Below are 19,480 nucleotides of genomic sequence, written 5' to 3'. Positions count from 1 at the left end.
TGTCTTAGGACACTTTACTACATTAAAGGTGCTATATAAATGCAAGTTGTTGATTTCCTCTTTCTCCCACCTCTCCCTGGCACTAATGTTAATTGTCACAACTGAACTGCTGGCCTGGCTGAAATGTGTACTCAGCACTGACCAGGAATGCATCCTGGGTCTTGCTTGCACTGTGTGGTTTGCAGCTACAAAAGATGGTGCTTTAACCTAATGCGTCATTGGAGCGAGGTGATGAAAGGCTTTTATCTAACAGCGGCGGAGCCAACATCAAAGGAGGGGGTGGGGTCGAAGTGCATATTTGGCCAACTTGGCACAGCTGAGCCGTGACTCTGTTCTCCAATGCCTTTCGCAATCGGGAATTTAAAAGTTGTGAGTAAATGTGTATTTTTGACCAAGTCCCAAAGTACAAAATTGGACGACCTCAATGTGATATGTCACCTGATTGGGGGAGGTGGGGGGGTGTCATGACCACTGGCTCCGCCACTGTTATCAAAGGATGTAGAATGGTTTGATACAGAATTCAAGCACAGAGTCAAATTAACGTTACAAGAAAATAGGAAATGTAAGAGGAGCTTTGTTTTATTGTAAGTGGTAAGTATGTGGAACAGATTACTGGCATGGGCAGTGGAATTAGAAACTTTAATGAGTTTCAAGAAGGAACTGGACAGGTTCTTGCCAACAAATGGGATTCAGGGTTATTACATAAGCATTAAAGGAATACTGTAGATAAGTGGGCTAAATGGACCAAAGGTGGTCTGCTGCCTGAAACTGTTACTATGTAGACATATTTCACATGCATAGTACTATTCCTCACAATAATATTTTTTAAATCCACACGATGGGAGGAAAGCGAGCTTTTAGGATCACTTATTGTTACATAAGCACTGCCAGTTTATTTAGTTTCCTTGTATTTTACCAGCTTTCTTTAACCCTTAAAAATAGCCTTTTCCATTCCGTCTTCTAACTTTGTATATTCCAAATGTGCAGCATAGTGTGTGCACTCATAGCGAGGATTATTGCACACATACTGTAGAAATTCTGGAGCTCCTGGCGCAATGACGTTGTCTGCCAGCAGAACGGTGCCCTTTCTCATCAGACCGCACTCCTACAGGTAAGGAAAATAATTCAATAATGGTGCAGCTGTAAATGCCAAAATAATATTGTTTCTTTATAATATTACTGGCTGTAGCTTTTCAAATCTGTTAAAAGGATAAGGAAGGAATTATCCAACACATAGATGACACAGATCTCTTACTATGAAATGGGCTTATTTCCATGGCTTGAGTTTAATTCTAACTCAGCAGGGATAAAGTCAAGACAAGACAATTTTCCTAAAATGTTCCACCTTCTGCCACCAACTGCAGCTCTCATGCTGCACACATGACTTCCTTATGGAGTTAACTCAGCCCAACACAATGCTGGACATTTTTCATAAAAGAATGCTAGGAGGAAAAATGACAGATGGATAGGGATTTGTATCTGTCCCTTATTAATCTGAAACCTGAGACTGGATTAAAATTTTAATTCCCTCTCCAGTATCTCTCACATTACAACAATAATAACTTGTATTTATACAACGCCTTTAACATAGTAAAACGTCCCAAGGCGCTTCACAGAAGTGTTATCAGACAAAATTTGACACCGAGCCACTTATAAGGAGATATTGGGACAGGTGACCTAAAGCTTGGTCAAAGAGGTAGGTTTTGAGGAGGGTCTTAAAGGAGGAGAAGCAGAGAGGTTCAAGGAGGGGGAATTCCAAAGCTTGGTGCCTATATGGCTGCAGGCATGGCCGTCAATGATGGGGCGAAGGAAATCGGGGAAGCACAAGAAACCAGAATTAGAGGAACGCATTGTTCTCAGAGGGTTGTAGAGCTGACGGAGGTTACAGAGATACACTGCCTGCTTCAATTGTGTATCTTGGCACACTTATTTTGCAAGTCTACCGGGCCTTCAGATGAAAAGATTCCACTTGACTTCTACGCTGCATGGTGCAACAGAAATGAAGCTGGAAAGTAAAGCAGCCAGAACAGTTGTCTCCTCGTTAGTTAGTTAATTCAGCAGACTGGAGATCAAACATGGGGCCTTCCTAGGCAGCATATATAGCATCCGAGTCAGTGGGGAGCCCTTGCCTTGTATTCTTATTACAGACCACTTATGCTCACACTCCCAACACCTTGCAGTGCTGATCAAGATCATTATGAACCTAGTTAACAGTCAAAATATTTTACTTTATTAAGTGTGATTTTTAAATTAAATAACTACTGAATCTTATTTAGCTGTGCGTCTGTGTTTCTGTCCGTACTATTGCTGCTGTGTGAAATTTGAGGCTCGGATTAAGTGTGATACAAGTGCACTCTCTTCATTGTGTGGACATTATAGGAAGTGAAATTGCAGGTAATAATTGCTTAATGTCAGGGAACGTACAGCTGTTACTTGCCACCTTAGTGTGTGACTGTGCTGATGTACTCAAGGCAGGGCAGAACATTTTTAACAGATGTGAGGAAACGAGGTCCAGTGTCAATTTTTCCACTGTTCCTATTCCAATTCCACCAATAGAAAATGGTTTGGACTGGAATAGAATATATGGGATTGTCTTGAAACCTCATAAAACAGAATCTACTTCCTGAGAGAACTGGTATTATGTCGACAGGACATCTGTATAAACTGATTAAAGCTAGGTAAGATTAATCTTCTCTCCTAAATAGAAGTGGGAATGGAGGCGTTGGGTATATTACTGAACAATAAATTACCAAGTGTAAAGTCATATAACAGCCACGGGCTCTTGCCTACTTTTGGAATCTGATCAATGCTTTTGTAACTGGTTTATACTGAAAAGCAATAGAAGAATAGTCCGTTTCAATTAAGTCATCACCTGGTAAGTGAGTTCCGAATTTCTGTTCAGTAAAGTCATTGTGACTTTTCCATTTCTGCTCAATCTGTAACACTGTTGTGTTCAGAAGTGTTAACAGAGCATTTCACTTGTAAACCCCTGTTAATGGAAGATGTTAGAAGCAAGACAGATCTTACAAGGTCATGATTTAGAAATGACAAATTCATCCCTGGGTTGTGACATGCTTCTCTCAAATAGATTAATCATGTGTCTCGCCGTGATGTTTAGTTTGTACAAAGTAAAAACTCATTTATTTTTAATATGTACAAGCAGATCTCCTGTGGCATTGCTCAGTGAGTTGGAAGGTATGCTATTTTATGATGAGAGGAATGTCGTACCATGTAATGTACACTGTCATAATACAGTTGCTATCATGTAGCACTGCACATGCCCAAAAAGAAATGATAACTCTATTCCAGTAGCCCATACTTGAGCCTGCCCATATGTTCTGGACTGCTTCCAGCCCTTCTTCTCTTTCCCGCCTGCCCCCACTTCACCCCTCAGTGCTTCTAATCTCCAGCTCCCTCCTCAATGCTCCACGAACCTACCTTCTCCCCTCGGTGTTTCTAGACTACGACTTGCATTTATATAGTGCCTTTAACATAGTAAAAACATCCCAAGGCATTTCACAGGAGTGTAATTGACACCGAGCTACATAGCAACATTAGGACAGGTAACCAAAAGCTTGGTCAAAGAGATAGGTTTTAAGGAGAGACTTAAAGGAGGAATCATAGAATCGTTACAGCACAGAAGGAGGCCATTCAGCCCATCAAGCCTGTGCCAGCTGTTTGTAAGAGCAATCCAGTTAGTCCCATTCTCCCGCTCTTTCGCCGTAGCCCTGCAAATTTTTTCCCTTCAAATATTCAATTCCTTTTTGAAAGCCACGATTGAATCTGCATCCACCACCCTTTCAGGCAGTGCATTCCATATCATAACTGCTTACTGCCTAAAAAAGTTTTTCCTCACATCGCCTTTGGTTCTTTTGCCAATCACCTTAAATCTGTGTCCTCTGGTTTTCGACCCTTCAACCAATGGGAACAGTTTCTCTTTATTTACTTTATCCAAACCAGTCATGATTTTGACTAATAGCAAATCTCCTCTCAATCTTCTTTGCTCTGAGAACAACCCCAGCTTCTCCAGTCTATCCACGTAACTGAAGTCCCTCGTTCCTGGAACCATTCTAGTAAATCTTTTCTGCACCCTCTCCAAGGCCTTCACACCCTTCCTAAAATGCGGTGCCCAGAATTGGACACAATACTCTGGTTGTGGCTGAACCAGTGTTTTATAAAGGTTCAACATAAGTTCCTTGCTTTTGTATTCCATGCCACTATTTATAAAGCCTAGGATCCTGTATGCTTTTTTAACCGCTTTCTTAACTGGTCCTGCCACCTTCAAAGATTTGTGCACATATACCCCCAGGTCTCTGTTCCTGCATCCCCTTTAGAATTGAGGAGTTTATATTGCCACTCCTCATCCTGCCAAAATGTATCACTTCGCACTTCTCTGCATTAAATTTCATCTGCCATGTATCCGCCCATTCCACCAGCCTGTCTATGTCCTCTTAAAGTCTATTACTATCCTCCTCACTGTTTACCACACTTCCAAGTTTTGTGCAATCTGCAAATTTTGAAATTGTGCCCTGTACATCGAAGTCCAAGTCATTAATATATATCAAAAAAAGCAGCAGTCCTGGTACCGACCCCTGAGGAACACCACCGTATACTTTCCTCCAGTCCAAAAAACAACCTTTCACCGCTACTCTGTTTGCTATCATTTAGCCAATATAGTATCCATGCTACCACTGCCCCTTTCATTCCATGGGCTTCAATTTTGCTGACAAGCCTATTATGTGGCACTTTATCAAATGCCTTTTGAAAGTCCATATACACGACATCAACCCTCTCCGTCACCTCATCAAAAAACTCAATCAAGTTAGTTAAACACGATTTGCCTTTAACAAATCTGTGCTGACTTTCCTTTATTAATGCACAATTGTCCAAGTGACTATTAATTTTGTCGCAGATTATCGTTTCTAAAAGCTTCCCTACCACCAAGGTTAAACTGACTGGCCTGTGGTTGCTGGGTTTATCCTTACACACTTTTTTGAACAAGGGTGTAACATTTGCAATTCTCCAGTCCTCTGGCACCACTCCCGTATCTAAGGAGGATTGGAAGATTATGGCCAGCACCTCTGCAATTTCCACCATTACTTCCCTCAGCAACCTAGGATGCATCCCATCCAGATCTGGTGACTTATCTACTTTAAGCATAGCCAGCCTTTCTAGTACCTTCTCTTTATCAATTTTCACCCCATCCAGTATCTCAACTACCTCCCCTTTTATTGTGACTTTGGCAGCATCTTCTTGGTAAAGACAGATGCAAAGTGCTCATTTAGTACCTCAGCCATGCCCTCTTGTCTCCATGCATAGATCTTTTTGTTCCCTCATTGGCCCCACCCCTCCTCATACTACCCGTTTACAATTTATATGTCTATAGAAGACTTTTGGATTCCCTTTTATGTTAGCCGCCAGTCTATTCTCATACTCTCCCTTTGCCCCTCTTATTTCCTTTTTCACTACTCTGTACTTTCTATATTCAGCCTGTTTCTCACTTGTATTATCAACCTGACATCTGTCATACGCCCCCTTTTTCTGCTTCATCTTTCTATCTCTTGTGTCATCTAGGGAGCTCTGGCTTTTGTTGCTGTACCTTTCCCCCTCATGGGAATGTACCTAGATTGTACCCGATTCATCTCCTCTTTAAAGGCCGGCCATTGTTCGATTACAGTTTTGCCTGCCGATCTTAGATTCCAATTTACTCTATCTGTTCTAAACCCACTGAAATTGGCCCTCCTCCAATTACGTATTTTTACTCTAGATTGCTCCTTGTCCTTTTCCATAACTAATCTAAACCTTATGACACTATGATCACTATTCCCTAAATGTTCCCCCACTGACACTTGCTCCAATTGACCCACCTCATTCCCCAGAACCAAATCCAGCAATGCCTCCTTCCTCGTTGGGCTGGAAACATACTGATCAAGAAAGTGCTCCTGAACACACTTCAGAAATTCCTCCCCCTCTTTGCCCTTTACACTATTACTATCCCAGTCTATATTAGGATAGTTGAAGTCCCCCATCATCACTACTCTATTGTTCTTGCACCTCTATGTAATTTTCTTGTAAATTTGCTCTTCTATATCCTTCCCAATAGTTGATGGCCTATAGAATACATCCAGTAGTGTAATGGCACCTCTAGTGTTTCTTAACTGTAACCAAATAGATTCCGTCCTTGACCCCTCCAGGACATCCTCTCGCCCCAGCACTGCAATATTCTCCTTAGTCAATACTGCCACCCCGCTCCCTTCCTTTTTTTTCCTTCCCTATCTTTCCTGAACACCTTGTATCCAGGAATATTTAGTACCCAGTCCTGCCCTTTTTCGAGCCAGGTCTCCATTATCGCCACTACATCATTTTCCCATGTGGCTATTTGCACCTGCAGCTCACCAAACTTATTTACCATGCTTCGTGCGATTACACACATGCACTCTAAACCTATCTTAGACCTTATCGTATTCTCTCTTAATCTGATCCCACCTAACACTGTACTATTTCTTACTCTATTGCTATCTGTCCCTCCCAATCCTTTGTGCACCTTATTCCCTTTCTAATGCTACATCTGGTGCCCATCCCCCTGCCAAATTAGTTTAAACCCCCACTCCCCACAGCACTGGTGAACCTCCCCGCGAGTATATTGGGTTCTAGCTGTGTTGAGATGCAACCCATCTGTCTTGTACAGGTCCCTCCTGCCCCAGAACTGGTCCCAATGCCACAAGAATGTGAAGCCCTCCCTCATGCACCACGTCTGTAGCCACGCATTAACCTGCCTTATCTTCCTATTTCGGTACTCACTAGCACGTGGCACCGGGAGTAATCCAGAGATTACTACCTTTGAGGTCCTGCTTTTTAACTTCCTCCATAGCTCCTGAATCTCTAGCCGCAGGATCTCATCCCTTTTCTTTCCTATGTCATTGGTACCCACAAGGACCATGACTTATTGGCTGTTCCCCTTTCCCCCCGCTTCCCGGGCAGAATGTCCTTCACCCTAGCACCAAGGAGGCAACGCACCATGTGGGACTTAAGTCAACGGTCACAGAAACGCCTGTCTGTCCCCCTGACTATCGAATCCCCATTGACTACTGCATTTCTACACTTCACTTGCCCCCCCTGTGCAATCCTTTGCCCCACGGTGCCATGCTCAGAACTGCACTCATTCGAAGTGTCGTCACCCTCACTGTTATTCAATGCTGAATTGGAAGATTCCTGCATTGCCTGCCTCTTCCTACCCTTTCGGATGGCCACCCACTTGCTATCTTGAACTCTCTGCGGTCACGGGGTGACCACCTTCCGGAACATACGATCCAGGAAGTCTTCAGCCTCCCTTATTCTCTGCAGTGACTCCAGCCGTCCCTCAAGCTCAGAAACCCTCAGCTTGAGCTCAAGCAACTGCAGGCATTTCCTGCACATGTAGCCCTCTAGGACACATGAAGCGTCCTGAAGTTCCCACGTGGCACAGGAATTGTAGGCGATGGGTCTCGGCTGCCCATTCTTTATATTTAGGAACCTTTTTTTTTCTAAACTCCCTTTAGATATTCTTATTAATTTTCTAACCGTTTACTGGAAAGAGAGGTTTAGGAAGGAAATTTCGAAGCTTAGGGCCAACGGTGGAGTGATGAAAATCGGGGATGCGGAAGATGACAGAATTGGAGGAGCGCAGAGAGCTCAGGAGGCTTGTCGGGCTGGAGGAGGTCACAGAGATGGGGGCATGGCCATGGATAGATATTAACCTAGATAGCATCCAAGGAGACTTTAACGGAGCAGATGCCGCTGCCATCTACTGCTGATGCATCCAAGCTTTTTTTTTGTGGACTACGTGGGTGTATACCTCGGAGCCTCGGGCCACATGTTAAGTTTATATCCATGTTCCTAAATTTGCCTATTTCTCAAGTTGCTGGTACTAGCAAATCTTGGTATTCTGGCCGGGAATAGTGGTGTCAATGTATACAGTCAAGTAAATGTGCTTTCACAATGGACTCCCCCCCCCACCCCCCCCCCCCCCCCACCCCATATATATGTTTCGGACTATTTTGGTTTGATGCAAAAGAAAACCTGAAGGAAAACAGATATCTTACCTCCAGGAGTTGGGTGTCGGGCTGATAGCTCTCCTTCCAGTGATCGAGAAAAACAAAATCCAAAGTGTCCACCTCATGTTTCTTCTTCAGTTGTGGAATAATATCTTCAGATGAACCTTCCAGAATTTTCACCTTAATTCATTTGAGTAGGAGACAAAGAATGAGAACTGGTAAAAATCTGGCCTTATTGTACAAAGCTGTGTTGAGAGTAAATAAAAACCTGGGCTACAGGAAGAAGGTTGCGCTTGGCTTCTGCCTTGAACCCTATCGCTGAAATGTCCCTTCATTGTCTCTCTGATACTGGAAACAACACTGAGAGCCTGTTTCACCGAAGGCAGATAGTGGCCTTCTGATGGCTTAGTCATTGGCCAGCACTTCCCACTCAAGTAATGGAGTACCCTACCATTCCCCTCACCCCCCTGTAACCTCAGGGTAAGGTTCAGGTCCATGGGTACCAGCAGCCATTCTGTATATCGCCAACTATTCATTCTTCAAGTATGAGCCAAGCCAGTGAATGTCGACAGACTATTTTAACTATGGAGGGCATTGCAGGTGAGCCTAATCCTTCCCTCGCTGAACACATGCATTTTCTAGTAGGAGTGAGAATCCTGGCAGATTTTATTTTTTGCCCCTTCCCTTCTCTGTAGTATTGGAACTATTTGCAGCAACGTAACTGCTATGCAGGTTGAGATCATCTGCCTCACCATACAGCATAAATTGAACCCGAGACCTTCTGGTCTGTATGGCTTTGTTATATTGTATTAACTGAACTATCAAAGGACTTACTCTGATCCTTTTTGAAGCATTTATCAGCTCTGCAAAAATATTAAAAAAATAAATTTTAAAATATTTGCTTTTTACTGAAGTTGGCCAACTGTAAATTAATATATATCAAATAAATAGATTAACCATAATAGGTGGTAGAATTGCAGAAATAGATTTTAATGAATGAATTATTGAATTACTCCTTGTGGCTTTAAGAGGCCTTTACCTTGTCTTCCACTCCAGCGAAGCGGAAGATCTGTTTTGCAATGTTTACATTGGCTGGATTGAACTCGATGGTCAGCAGACGAGCACCAGGTTTAAGCACACGGATCATGCGCAGGGCCGAGTAGCCACAATATGTGCCCAGTTCCAGCACAGTAGATGGATTTGCGTCTTCCAACACTTTGTCCAAGATAGCACCTGCATAGAAATACATAGAAGTTACAACATAGGAACAGGCCATTCGGCCCAACCTTCCGAGTCAGCATTTACCATCCACATGAGCAAATAGTTCTAATCGCATTTACCCACTCTGTTCACAGATCCCTTCCACCCCTTTTCCTTTAAGCAGGAATCAAATGTAAAAAGTAATAGACTGTAAATACAAAACTTCTTGCTACAGCTATACTTCAAGATACACTGCACTCTTTAATTATCCAGCCGGTCTAACCTGTGAGCCACCATAATTGAACATTAAGTTTTCTTTAGTCTATCTCAGCCAAATCGTAATGCTCAGTTTCTTTAAAAAAAAGAATCTAAATTGACTCCAAAGCAACAGAAATCAACTGTTACACTCAAGTGCTTTAAGAATTTCTTTGTGGCATTTAAGCTAAATTTTGGTGGAGGTTTTAGTGAATCTTTTCAGCTTAATATTTTGGTTCCCTTGTCAGGCTGCTAACCATTGGTCATCATTGCCCAGGGGAGAGTGGGATGGTCTGGGTAACGGACGTTTCTAGATGCTGCTTAGGTGGATTGAATGGAATAATGTCATGTTTTTCCACTTTCTTTATTGAACCTTCCTCCCCGCCTCACCCAATTAAACTCTTTGTTATTGTGTAATATGGAATACCCTCAGAAGCTTCATCAGTGAATAACGGGGGTTTTACCCGGTTGAATTTGCAATTCTCATTCCCCAGTTTTTCATCCCTTCTATGCTAAAGGTCACGATTCGTGCAGGGGCCATGATCCTGAGTACCACTACTGTGCCAAGTTGGTCGGTCTTCACGTGAGCTTAAATAGGCTATTTGATTGTGGAAGGCATCGTAGTTAAGTCAGATTCTGTCTTCAATTGAAGTCCAAACATGCACACTTTTCAGCAGATGTGACTGGATAATAGTCACAAGCAGGAACCTTGGCTGAATTTTTCCCCTGCTCAGCCCAAGAACACTGGAACTAATTGTAGCACTCCACCTTGCCACTCTGAGAGAGATCTGCTAACTACGCACAGTCCCGGATCCTCCCTGCTTGCACAGCTCAGATCAGTACTGGAGGGTGTCCAAGCTTTTTGCCTTCACGAGCCACTCTTGTGAAAACTCCAGTACATTCCACTATGGAATAGTGAGACAAGGCTCTGCTTGGGATTTGTCCCTCAATAAAATAGGAGTAAGTAACAGTGTAGACTTATGTGGGTGTATCTTATCCTTGCTCGTTAACACACATTTATTATGAATATTTTAATTTTTTTTTGTAAAATGATGCCACAGATCTATGTTTGTACCTTTTTTTTTCTAGAAAACAATTTTCTGAAAGCCTTTTGTCATCAAAGGATAAATTATTCTGCGATCTTATCAGTTTTTTTATACATTGAATTTGGTAGGTAATCTACAATGTCTCGATTCAGCCTATCCAGTAGATAGCTACCATGGTAACAGATGATAACACTGAATTCAGCTCCACATTTCAGTTAAAGTACATTGTCTTCTTGTGCGATTCATTTATCATTTATGTTATTTATTATTTAAGGTTTGAACCCCACACGGAATTTATCACTGAATCCAGAACAACCTGGCAGCTCATTCAAACCAAGTGCCTGAACATCCAAACAGCTTTGACCAAGAAAGGTCAAATTGATCACACAAAAAAACAATCTTCTGAAATCTGACATTAAAGGAACTTTATGTCCAAATCCCAGTTGCGATTATTTGAGTGAGTTGAAATTGAGGAATCGCAATTCAGTATTTTCAATTGTGACATGGATTCAATTTTGATCCAGCTATTTATTTTGCCCTTGTTAGCATGGGCTACCATGAGTTGAGCAATGTTGTGTCCACAGTGTACTTGAAAGCTTGTTCGCAAATAAAACCGCATTCATCTGGCATCAATTTATGCGCTACTGGTTGACTTCAGCATGCCTGGGCTAGGAAGCAGATGAATCGACCAGGGTTCCAGCTTCTCATTGCTATGTAGTGATGGGACACCATGGTGTTCCATTGCTGTGCCTCAATCCCTCCACAACCACCGCATGTTGCTTTCAAACAGTGCAAGGGTGCAGGAGCTGATGTTCTGCAATCAAACTTCAAGTTTCTATATCCCAGCCTTGGGAATACAGAGAAAATGGAGGTCCATGTGGGAGATGCAGCCATCTTGATAAGAGCTAACATCAGTTTTTTTTTCTCAACTTCACTTTTCTCTCTCCTAACTTAAGGCTGAAATGATCATTTCAAAGAATGGTCGAAGGGGTTATGTCAATGTGGAGCCCTATCCAGAAATGTTCTGTAATTAAAATGCAAAAAGAGAAACACATTCACGCTGCAACAAGTTCACCTTCTGCACAGCGCAAACCCAACAATGACGCATCTGCTGTTATTTTTCTCCAGAGCACATTGTTTTAGGAATTGGGAAAACTCCCCAGTGAGCTGGTAACATCTCTTTAACATTTTGTTTTGAGGGAGAAGATACTTGGCAGCTTTTGAGCTTTTTTTAACTTTTTTGGCAAGTGCAGTATTGTTTTGGGCAGGAGCTGATTATGATCTAAATAGAGATGTTGTTAAATTAAGGTCTCCAAAGTACTGTTTTGCAGTTTATTTATTGCATTCCACAAGAATCAAGTTGTACTTTTTTTTTCCTTATGCCTCTTTGAAGCACCTTGAGACATCTTTCTACTTTAAAGGCATTATGTGAGAGTTATTGTTATATTCATTCCATTAGGGTTTGGGTCTAGCCAAATATCTAGACAAGTGTACAAAGGTACAATGCATTATGGGTACAATAAAGACCGTTCTGCCAAAATAACATGCTTAATTTTCTTTCAAGGGTACAATGTAATCTAAAGTGACTTTTTAAAAAATTAAAACAAAGTACCTTTTTCATCGCCGACATTCATCGCCCACTCCTTCTCCCTGCAGTATTTATCGATGGTGTCCACCACGCTCTTCGCATCACCTTTCACAGCATTTTGCAACACGAATTCTAAAATTCTGTCCTCTCTACTCCTTCTGGTTATGAACTTCATCATTTTCTCTTCAAGGACGGTGTGCCAGAAAATTGCTGCTGTGCTATTGCTTTTAGCCAGAATGGCGAGCAGTACGAAAAGCAGACAGAGACTTACCACCAAGATGCCAAGGATTGTGAGGTACTCCAGCATCTAGGGGGGAAGAAAACACACACGTGTATAAAAGATGCAAGCGTTTTCCAACTTGGTAAATGTATAATCTTCCAGAGGGCAATAACCAGCATGATTCCTGGTAAGAAATCAGGAGTGAGAACAATGGCTGAATTTAGTGTCCCCCTTCTTAGCCCAATTGTACCATCTCCTGCCCTGGCTGAGATCAATTGACCTTACATTCACCAGAAATTGAACCTGGATCTATATGGCTGAGTTACACACTGATAGGTGCACTTAGTTTCTAAGTCACAGAGGGAACTGTGTAGAATATACTTTTAGTTGGAGTGTGTAGCATTTCAGTTCATGCAAACACACCCAACAACTTGCATTTATATAGCGCCTTTAACGTAGTAAAATGTCCCAAGGCGCTTCACAGGAAGGTTATCAGATAAAATTTGACACCAACATACAACAGTAGCAGATTACTGTTACCGAGTTCAGCACTTGCAGATGCTAACCAGTTAGTTTGAACAGTTAATGTAAACCTTGTATGCAGAAACTAATAGTGACCAATAGAAGAAACAACCCTAGGGTTGTTAACTCTGGTTGGACATATTCCTGGAGGTTTCATCACATGATCTCCTGCCTTGAATTGCACCGCCCTGTCAAACAGATTTTGTTTATTCTTCTCCAATATTTTTATAACAAATAAATGAAAATGAAAAATTCACACTTTTTAATGCCCCTATGATATTTTTCTCCCGGGTTGCTCACAGCAGTGACCTGGAGATTAATCTTTAATTCCTGGAGACTCCAGGGCAATTCTGGAGGGTTATCAACCCTAAGAAACCACCAACATCTGTCCATTCAGTCTTAGTCCGAACATGAAGGGAACAGATCGCGAGTCAAAATGGTGGTGCTTCTTACCTATGTTCTTTCCATTTTGTAACTTAAACAGTGGTTTCACCAAACTCTGGTAACAGAATTATTAGTTGTCCACTCTGGAGTTTTCATTCCACTGTTGGTTGTCTATTGCAGTTGCTACAAAAGACTTTCCCTTCCCCCTTGCCCCCAACCCTCATGCTCTCTTTCAGATTAAACAAAAATGTTTGTGATTTTAACGACTTGCTCGGACAAAGAGCTGGAATAACAAAAGCTGAGCTTCAGCGTGCTTCATGGAATGTCTGGTTGCCATGGATACACTCTCTGAAATCCCATTGGAAAAAATAAATAACAGCACGCCCTTGCAGAAATACTAAAGTGTATTTTCCCAAAAGTGATCTCTTTAAATTGTAATTACATTAATCCCATGCTGGGAATGTCTTTAAATGAATAGTCACATCAAGGCTGTAAGAACAATCAATTAAGCTGGCCACTGCTCTATTCTTACACCCTGAGTGATAGAAGTTAAATTCTGTACCAGTACTATTGACCTGTACAGATTTATCACTAATATCTCACAGTAATAATAGTGGGGTACAATAGTCACAGGATTACGATTGAACTACCTCCTTATTCATAAGGAAAAATAAATGTTTATACTTATTACAGGAAGGTACATTTACAAATAGTAATTACCTTTGTGGAAGGAGAATCGTTCCAACCCACTCCTCCCTGTTCAAAACAAGCTGGTTTATTATAGATCATGTTTGGGTAGAGCTCCTGAATGCCAATCACATGTGATTACATCATTCTACATACACTACAACTGACATCTGCTTTAGATAAAATATCCTTAAAAAGGCAATGTTTGACCTTTTCTGATGTACCACCTCAGGAAGTGAGTAATGCTTTGTTTTATTATCTTCTTGCCTTTTATTTTGTCTTTTTTTTTAAATTGAGAATTTTTTTCGTTCCTCCAGTTTTCTCCCATCTTGTCCTGGAGGCACTGAATTGATAGAATGTGGTTGTAGGGAGGGTAGCCTGTCATCCTTCCCCCAGTACCACGGTGAAATGGCTGTTCTTGATGTCTGGTCCTCTGCAGCAAGTGTCGACAGGCCATCCAAGCCATGGGGCGGGGGGTCACAGCTGAGCTAAATCTCGTTTTCACCCAAGTCCACACATAAGGACTTTCCAACAGAGGCTTTCAGATAGCGCTCAGGAAAGGGAACCCGGCTGTTTTGCTCCCCCCAAATCTTAAGGTGCTCATGCCAATTTGTAGCACCCTCATTGTCACCAACAGCTGAGATCAACTAACTCAACGCAGAGTGGGGTTTGAATCTGTGACCTTTTTGATCAGCTGCCTAAACCCGAAGCTCTGGAATCCGTCCCTAAACCTCTCCAGCTCTTTCTCCTCCTTTTAAGACGCTCCTTAAAACCTACCTCTTTGAACAAGCTGTCCTAATATCACCTTATGTGACTTGATGTCAAATTTTGTCTGATAACACTCCAGTGAAGCGCCTTGGGACTTTTTACTACATTAAAGCCGCTATATAAATGCAAGTTGTTGTTGTTGCTGTATGACTCAGCCACACATTAACTTTACCAACTGAACCATCAGAGGAGACCGTTTTGTCTTTTTTTACTGGAATCATAGAATCATACAGCACGGAAGGGGGCCATTCAGCCCATTGTGCCTGTGCCTGTGCCTGTCATGGCATCTTTAACATCCACCTGAGCCACCAGGACAGACAGATTGAGACTGGGTGTAACATCTTGAGGCTTAAGACAGCATCACCAACAATACATTCCTTCAGTACTGCACGGGTGTGTTCCGTCCTCAAGACATTGACTCCTGGAGTATGGTTTCAAAGATGCTAGTCATTCTTTGGTACCTTCCAAGTGACCATTTGTACGCCTAAGCCTAAACAGTGAGCGTTGGCAGACTATTTGACTATGAGGGACTCACAGCCAAACCCAATATCCACAAATGTCCAATTCTCTACCCCAGAGGGCTGTGGATGCTCAGTCATTGAGTATATTCAAGACTGAGATTGATGGATATTTGAACACAAGGGAATCAAAGGATACGGAGGTAGGGCGGGAAAGTGGAGTTGAGGTAGATGATCAGCCATGATCTTATTGAATGGCGGAGTAGGCTCCAGGGGCTGTTTGGTCTACTCCTGCTCCTATTTCTTATGTTCTTAAGTTCCAGCAAGGATTGGTGCAAGATAATCAGGAACAGAAACCCTGCCTGAGTTATATTTTTCCCTCCCTTTCTAACCCAAAAATCAATTGTTCTGTCCCGATCATCATCGTGGTCAAGACCAGTCAACTCAACAGAGATCATAGATTGAACCTGGCAGTTTCATGGTCTGTATTTTACATAGAAACAGGCCACTTTTTAAAGTTAATTCATGGGATGTGGGCGTCACTGGGAAGGCCAACATTTATTTCTCATCCCTAATTGCCCTTGAGAAGTTGATGATGAGCCACCTTCTTGAACCGCTGCAGTCCATGTGATGAAGGTTCTCCCACAGTGCTGTTAGGAAGGGAGTTCCAGGATTTTGACCCAGCGACGATGAAGGAACGGCAATATATTTCCAAGATAATGTGTGACTTGGAGGGGAACGTGCAGGTGGTGTTGTTCCCATGTGCCTACTGCCCTTGTCCTTCTAGGTGATAGAGGCCTCGGGTTTGGGAGGTGCTGTCGAAGAAGCCTTGGCGAGTTGCTGCAGTGCATCCTGTGGATTGTACACACTGCAGCCACAGTGCGCCGGTGGTGAAGAGAGTGAATGTTTAGGGTGGTGGATGGGGTGCCAATCAAGCGGGCTGCTTTGTCCTGGATGGTGTTGAGCTTCTTGAGTGTTGTTGGAGCTGCACTCATCCGGGCAAGTGGAGAGTATTCCATCACACTCCTGACTTGTGCCTTGTAGATGGTGGAAAGACTCTGGGGAGTCAGGAGGTGAGTCACTCGCCGCAGAATACCTAGCCTCTGACCTGCTCTTGTAGCCACAGTATTTATATGGCCGGTCCAGTGAAGTTTCTGGTCAATGGTGACCCCCAGGATGTTGATGGTGGGGGATTCGGCGATGGTAATGCCGTTGAATGTCAAGGGGAGGTGGTTAGACTCTCTCTTGTTGGAGATGGTCATTGCCTGGCACTTATCTGGCGCGAATGTTACTTGCCACTTATGAGCCCAAGCCTGGATGTTGTCCAGGTCTTGCTGCATGCGGGCTCGGGCTGCTTCATTATTTGAGGGGTTGTGAATAGAACTGAACACTGTGCAATCATCAGCGAACATCCCCATTTCTGACCTTATGATGGAGGGAAGTTCATTGATGAAGCAGCTGAAGGTGGTTGGGCCAAGGACACTGCCCTGAGGAACTCCTGCAGCAATGTCCTGGGGCTGAGATGTTTGGCCTCCAACAACCAATACCATCTTCCTTTGTGCTAGATATGACTCCAACCCCTAGAGAGATTTCTCCCTGCTTCCCATTGACTTCAATTTTACTAGTACTCCTTGGTGCCACACTCGGTCAAATGCTGCTTTGATGTCAAGGGCAGTCACTCTCACCTCGCCTCTGGAATTCAGCTCTTTTGTCCATGTTTGGACCAAGGCTGTAATGAGGTCTGGAGCCGAGTGGTCCTGGTGGAACCCAAACTGAGCATAGGTGAGCAGATTATTGGTGAGTAAGTGCCCAACAGATCTATGCCGGTGTTTTTGCTCCACACGAGCCCTCTGCCTCACTACTTCATCTAACCCTATCAGCATATCCTTCTATTCCTCTCTTCCCCCATGTGTTTATCTAGCTTCCCCTTAAATGTATCTATGCTAGTTGCCTCAACTATTCCTTTAGTAGCAAGTTCCATGTTCTAACCACTCTCTGGGTAAAGAAGTTTCTCCTGAATTCCCTATTGGATTTATTAGTGACTCTCTCATATTTATGGCCCCGAGTTCTGGTCTCCCCCCGCAAGTGGAAACATCTTCTTTATGTCTGCCCTATTAAACGCTTTCATAATCTCAAAGCCTTCTATCAGGTCACCCCTCAAACTTCTCTTTTCTAGAGAAAAGAGCCCCAGCCTGCTCAATCTTTCCTGTTAGGTATAACCTCTTAGTTCTGGTATCATCCTAGTAAATCTTTTTTCCACCTTCTCCAATGCCTCTATATCCTTTTTATAATGTGGAAACCAGAACTGTTCACAATACTCCAAGTGTGGTCTAACCAAGGTTCTATCAAGTTTAACATAACTTCTCTGCTTTTCAATTCTATCCCTCTAGAAATGAACCCCAGTGCTTGGTTTGCTTTTTTATTTGGCCTTATTAACCTGCGTCGCTACTTTTAGTGATTTGGGTCTCTGTACCCCCAGATCCCTCTGCCGCTCTGCTCCTCTACTCCATTTAGACACTTATTATCCAAGCAGTATGTGGCCCCCTTATTCTTTCTACCAAAATGTAGTATCTCACACTTATCTATATTGAAATTCATTTGCCAATTACACGCCCATTCTGCAAGTTTATTAATGTCTCCTGTATTTTGTCACAATCCTCATCAGTATTAACTATACCCCCCAATTTGGTGTTGTCCGCAAATTTTGAAATTGAACTTCTGATTCCCGAGTCCAAATCGTTTATGTAAATTGTGAACAACACTGGACCCAGCACCGATTCTTGTGGAACACCACTTCCCACCTTTTGCCAGTCTGAGTAACTACCTTTAACCCCTACTCTCTGTTTTCTGTTTTGTAGCCATTCTGCTACATGTCCCCTGACTCCACATGCTCTGACCTTAGTCATGAGTCTACTATGCGGTACCTTATCAAAGGCGTTTTGAAAATCCAAATATATCACATCTACTCCATTACCCTTGTCTACCTTTTCTGTTACTTCTTCAAGTTACGGATTGAATGGATTCATTTCGGCAGCTCAAAGTTTCTTTTAATTGTACAAATCATATTTAAGATTGAGATCCCAAAGCGACTTTAAATATTTGGGGTTTGAGAAGCCTTTATTGAGATGTCAAGAATTTTTGAGCAGGTCGGTTGACAAATGTAACACTGTGTCACAGTTTACTGTGTCACCGGACATTTAGTCGCTCAATATAATTATGTTTTGGTGCCATTTAGCCTCTGGTTAGAAATGGCTTTGCACTAGAACCAACATACACTCGTTGAACTTGTGCTGTGCCACTGTCTGGTAGACATAGTTGTTTAATAACTTATACAAACACATTTCTTTATTCTGCGAGTTTCTGTATTCTGATCCACGCTGAATTTTATTAAGTAGAATTGAAGAAATGTACGAAGTCTCCCCTGCCGATAATATCTCTGCAGGAAGCACTGAAACTGCTCATCCACCTTCAACCAGGGAAAGGGGAAAAGAATAAAATAAATTTTATTTGTTTATAAATATGGATGATGACCTTGCCCTTGAGCTGCCATAGTAGGTACAGCACAGGAGGAGGCCATTCGGCCCATCGTGTCTGTACCGGCTCTTTGACAGAGCTATCCAATTAGTCCCATTCTCCTGCTCTTTCCCAAAAGCCCTGTAAATTTATAGTAAGTAGGAAGAGCAGCAACAACAATACATGAATAAGATGCAGAAACAAATCAGAGAAAGAAACAGTAAAGGATTGACGGGGGAACTACCAAATCCAGCGAGTGGAGGATAGTTACATAATACAAATTAAAATCAATCCCAGTCACTTACAGCAGTGCGGTTTCTAGGCGTGATTGACAGGGGAATTACCCAATCATCTCCAATCTGGCTGGGAATAGTGATGTCACTATATGCAGTCATAAAGGATTGAAGAAGAAGTGACAAATGCCTTGAGATGAGTTGTGCGCTCATGGTTTCACTGGGTTTGTCCAGTGAGTGGTAGGACTCAGGTTGTTTCAATGAGATTTCCGACAGGGTAAGTTCACAACTTGGTCACTTTGGGAGGATGCCACATGGAGCCATAGTGCTTACACACAGATAGGAAGGACAATTGCTCACGTGCTTCACCTAATGGCTGACTACAGAATTCGATCGGCAAGTCCCAGCAGCAGGTCGTCATTGTTATTCTTCATTGGATATAGATGTATGATGTGATGGGACCTTACATAGGGTGATGCAGGATAAATTTTTTAAAAGTGAAAACTCTTGGCAGTGCTTTAATTTAGATGACCCCTCTCCCTACACCCCTCCATTATTTCAGTTCCAATATCT

The 19,480-nt window shown here is 42.6% G+C and overlaps 1 protein-coding gene across 1 annotated transcript in view; it reads right to left on the bottom strand.

Moving 5' to 3' along the window:
* Nucleotides 1-558: 558 nt before the first annotated feature.
* LOC137342261 (catechol O-methyltransferase-like) overlaps nucleotides 559-19,480 on the bottom strand; it is a 32,692-nt gene continuing 13,770 nt past the window's right edge. The window contains exons 2-5 of the mRNA XM_068006113.1: nucleotides 12,147-12,429; nucleotides 9,073-9,266; nucleotides 8,082-8,213; nucleotides 559-1,105 (exon numbers count right to left, since the gene is read on the bottom strand). Of these exons, the coding sequence (XP_067862214.1) occupies nucleotides 926-1,105; nucleotides 8,082-8,213; nucleotides 9,073-9,266; nucleotides 12,147-12,429 (789 nt within the window). The 3' untranslated portion in view covers nucleotides 559-925. The remainder of the gene's footprint in view (nucleotides 1,106-8,081; nucleotides 8,214-9,072; nucleotides 9,267-12,146; nucleotides 12,430-19,480) is intronic.

This window comes from Heptranchias perlo, chromosome 25 (genome assembly GCF_035084215.1).
Source record: "Heptranchias perlo isolate sHepPer1 chromosome 25, sHepPer1.hap1, whole genome shotgun sequence".
Lineage (NCBI taxonomy): Eukaryota > Metazoa > Chordata > Chondrichthyes > Hexanchiformes > Hexanchidae > Heptranchias > Heptranchias perlo.
Note: the sequence above shows the minus strand (reverse complement) of the source record. Positions and strands in the feature narration are given on the sequence as shown.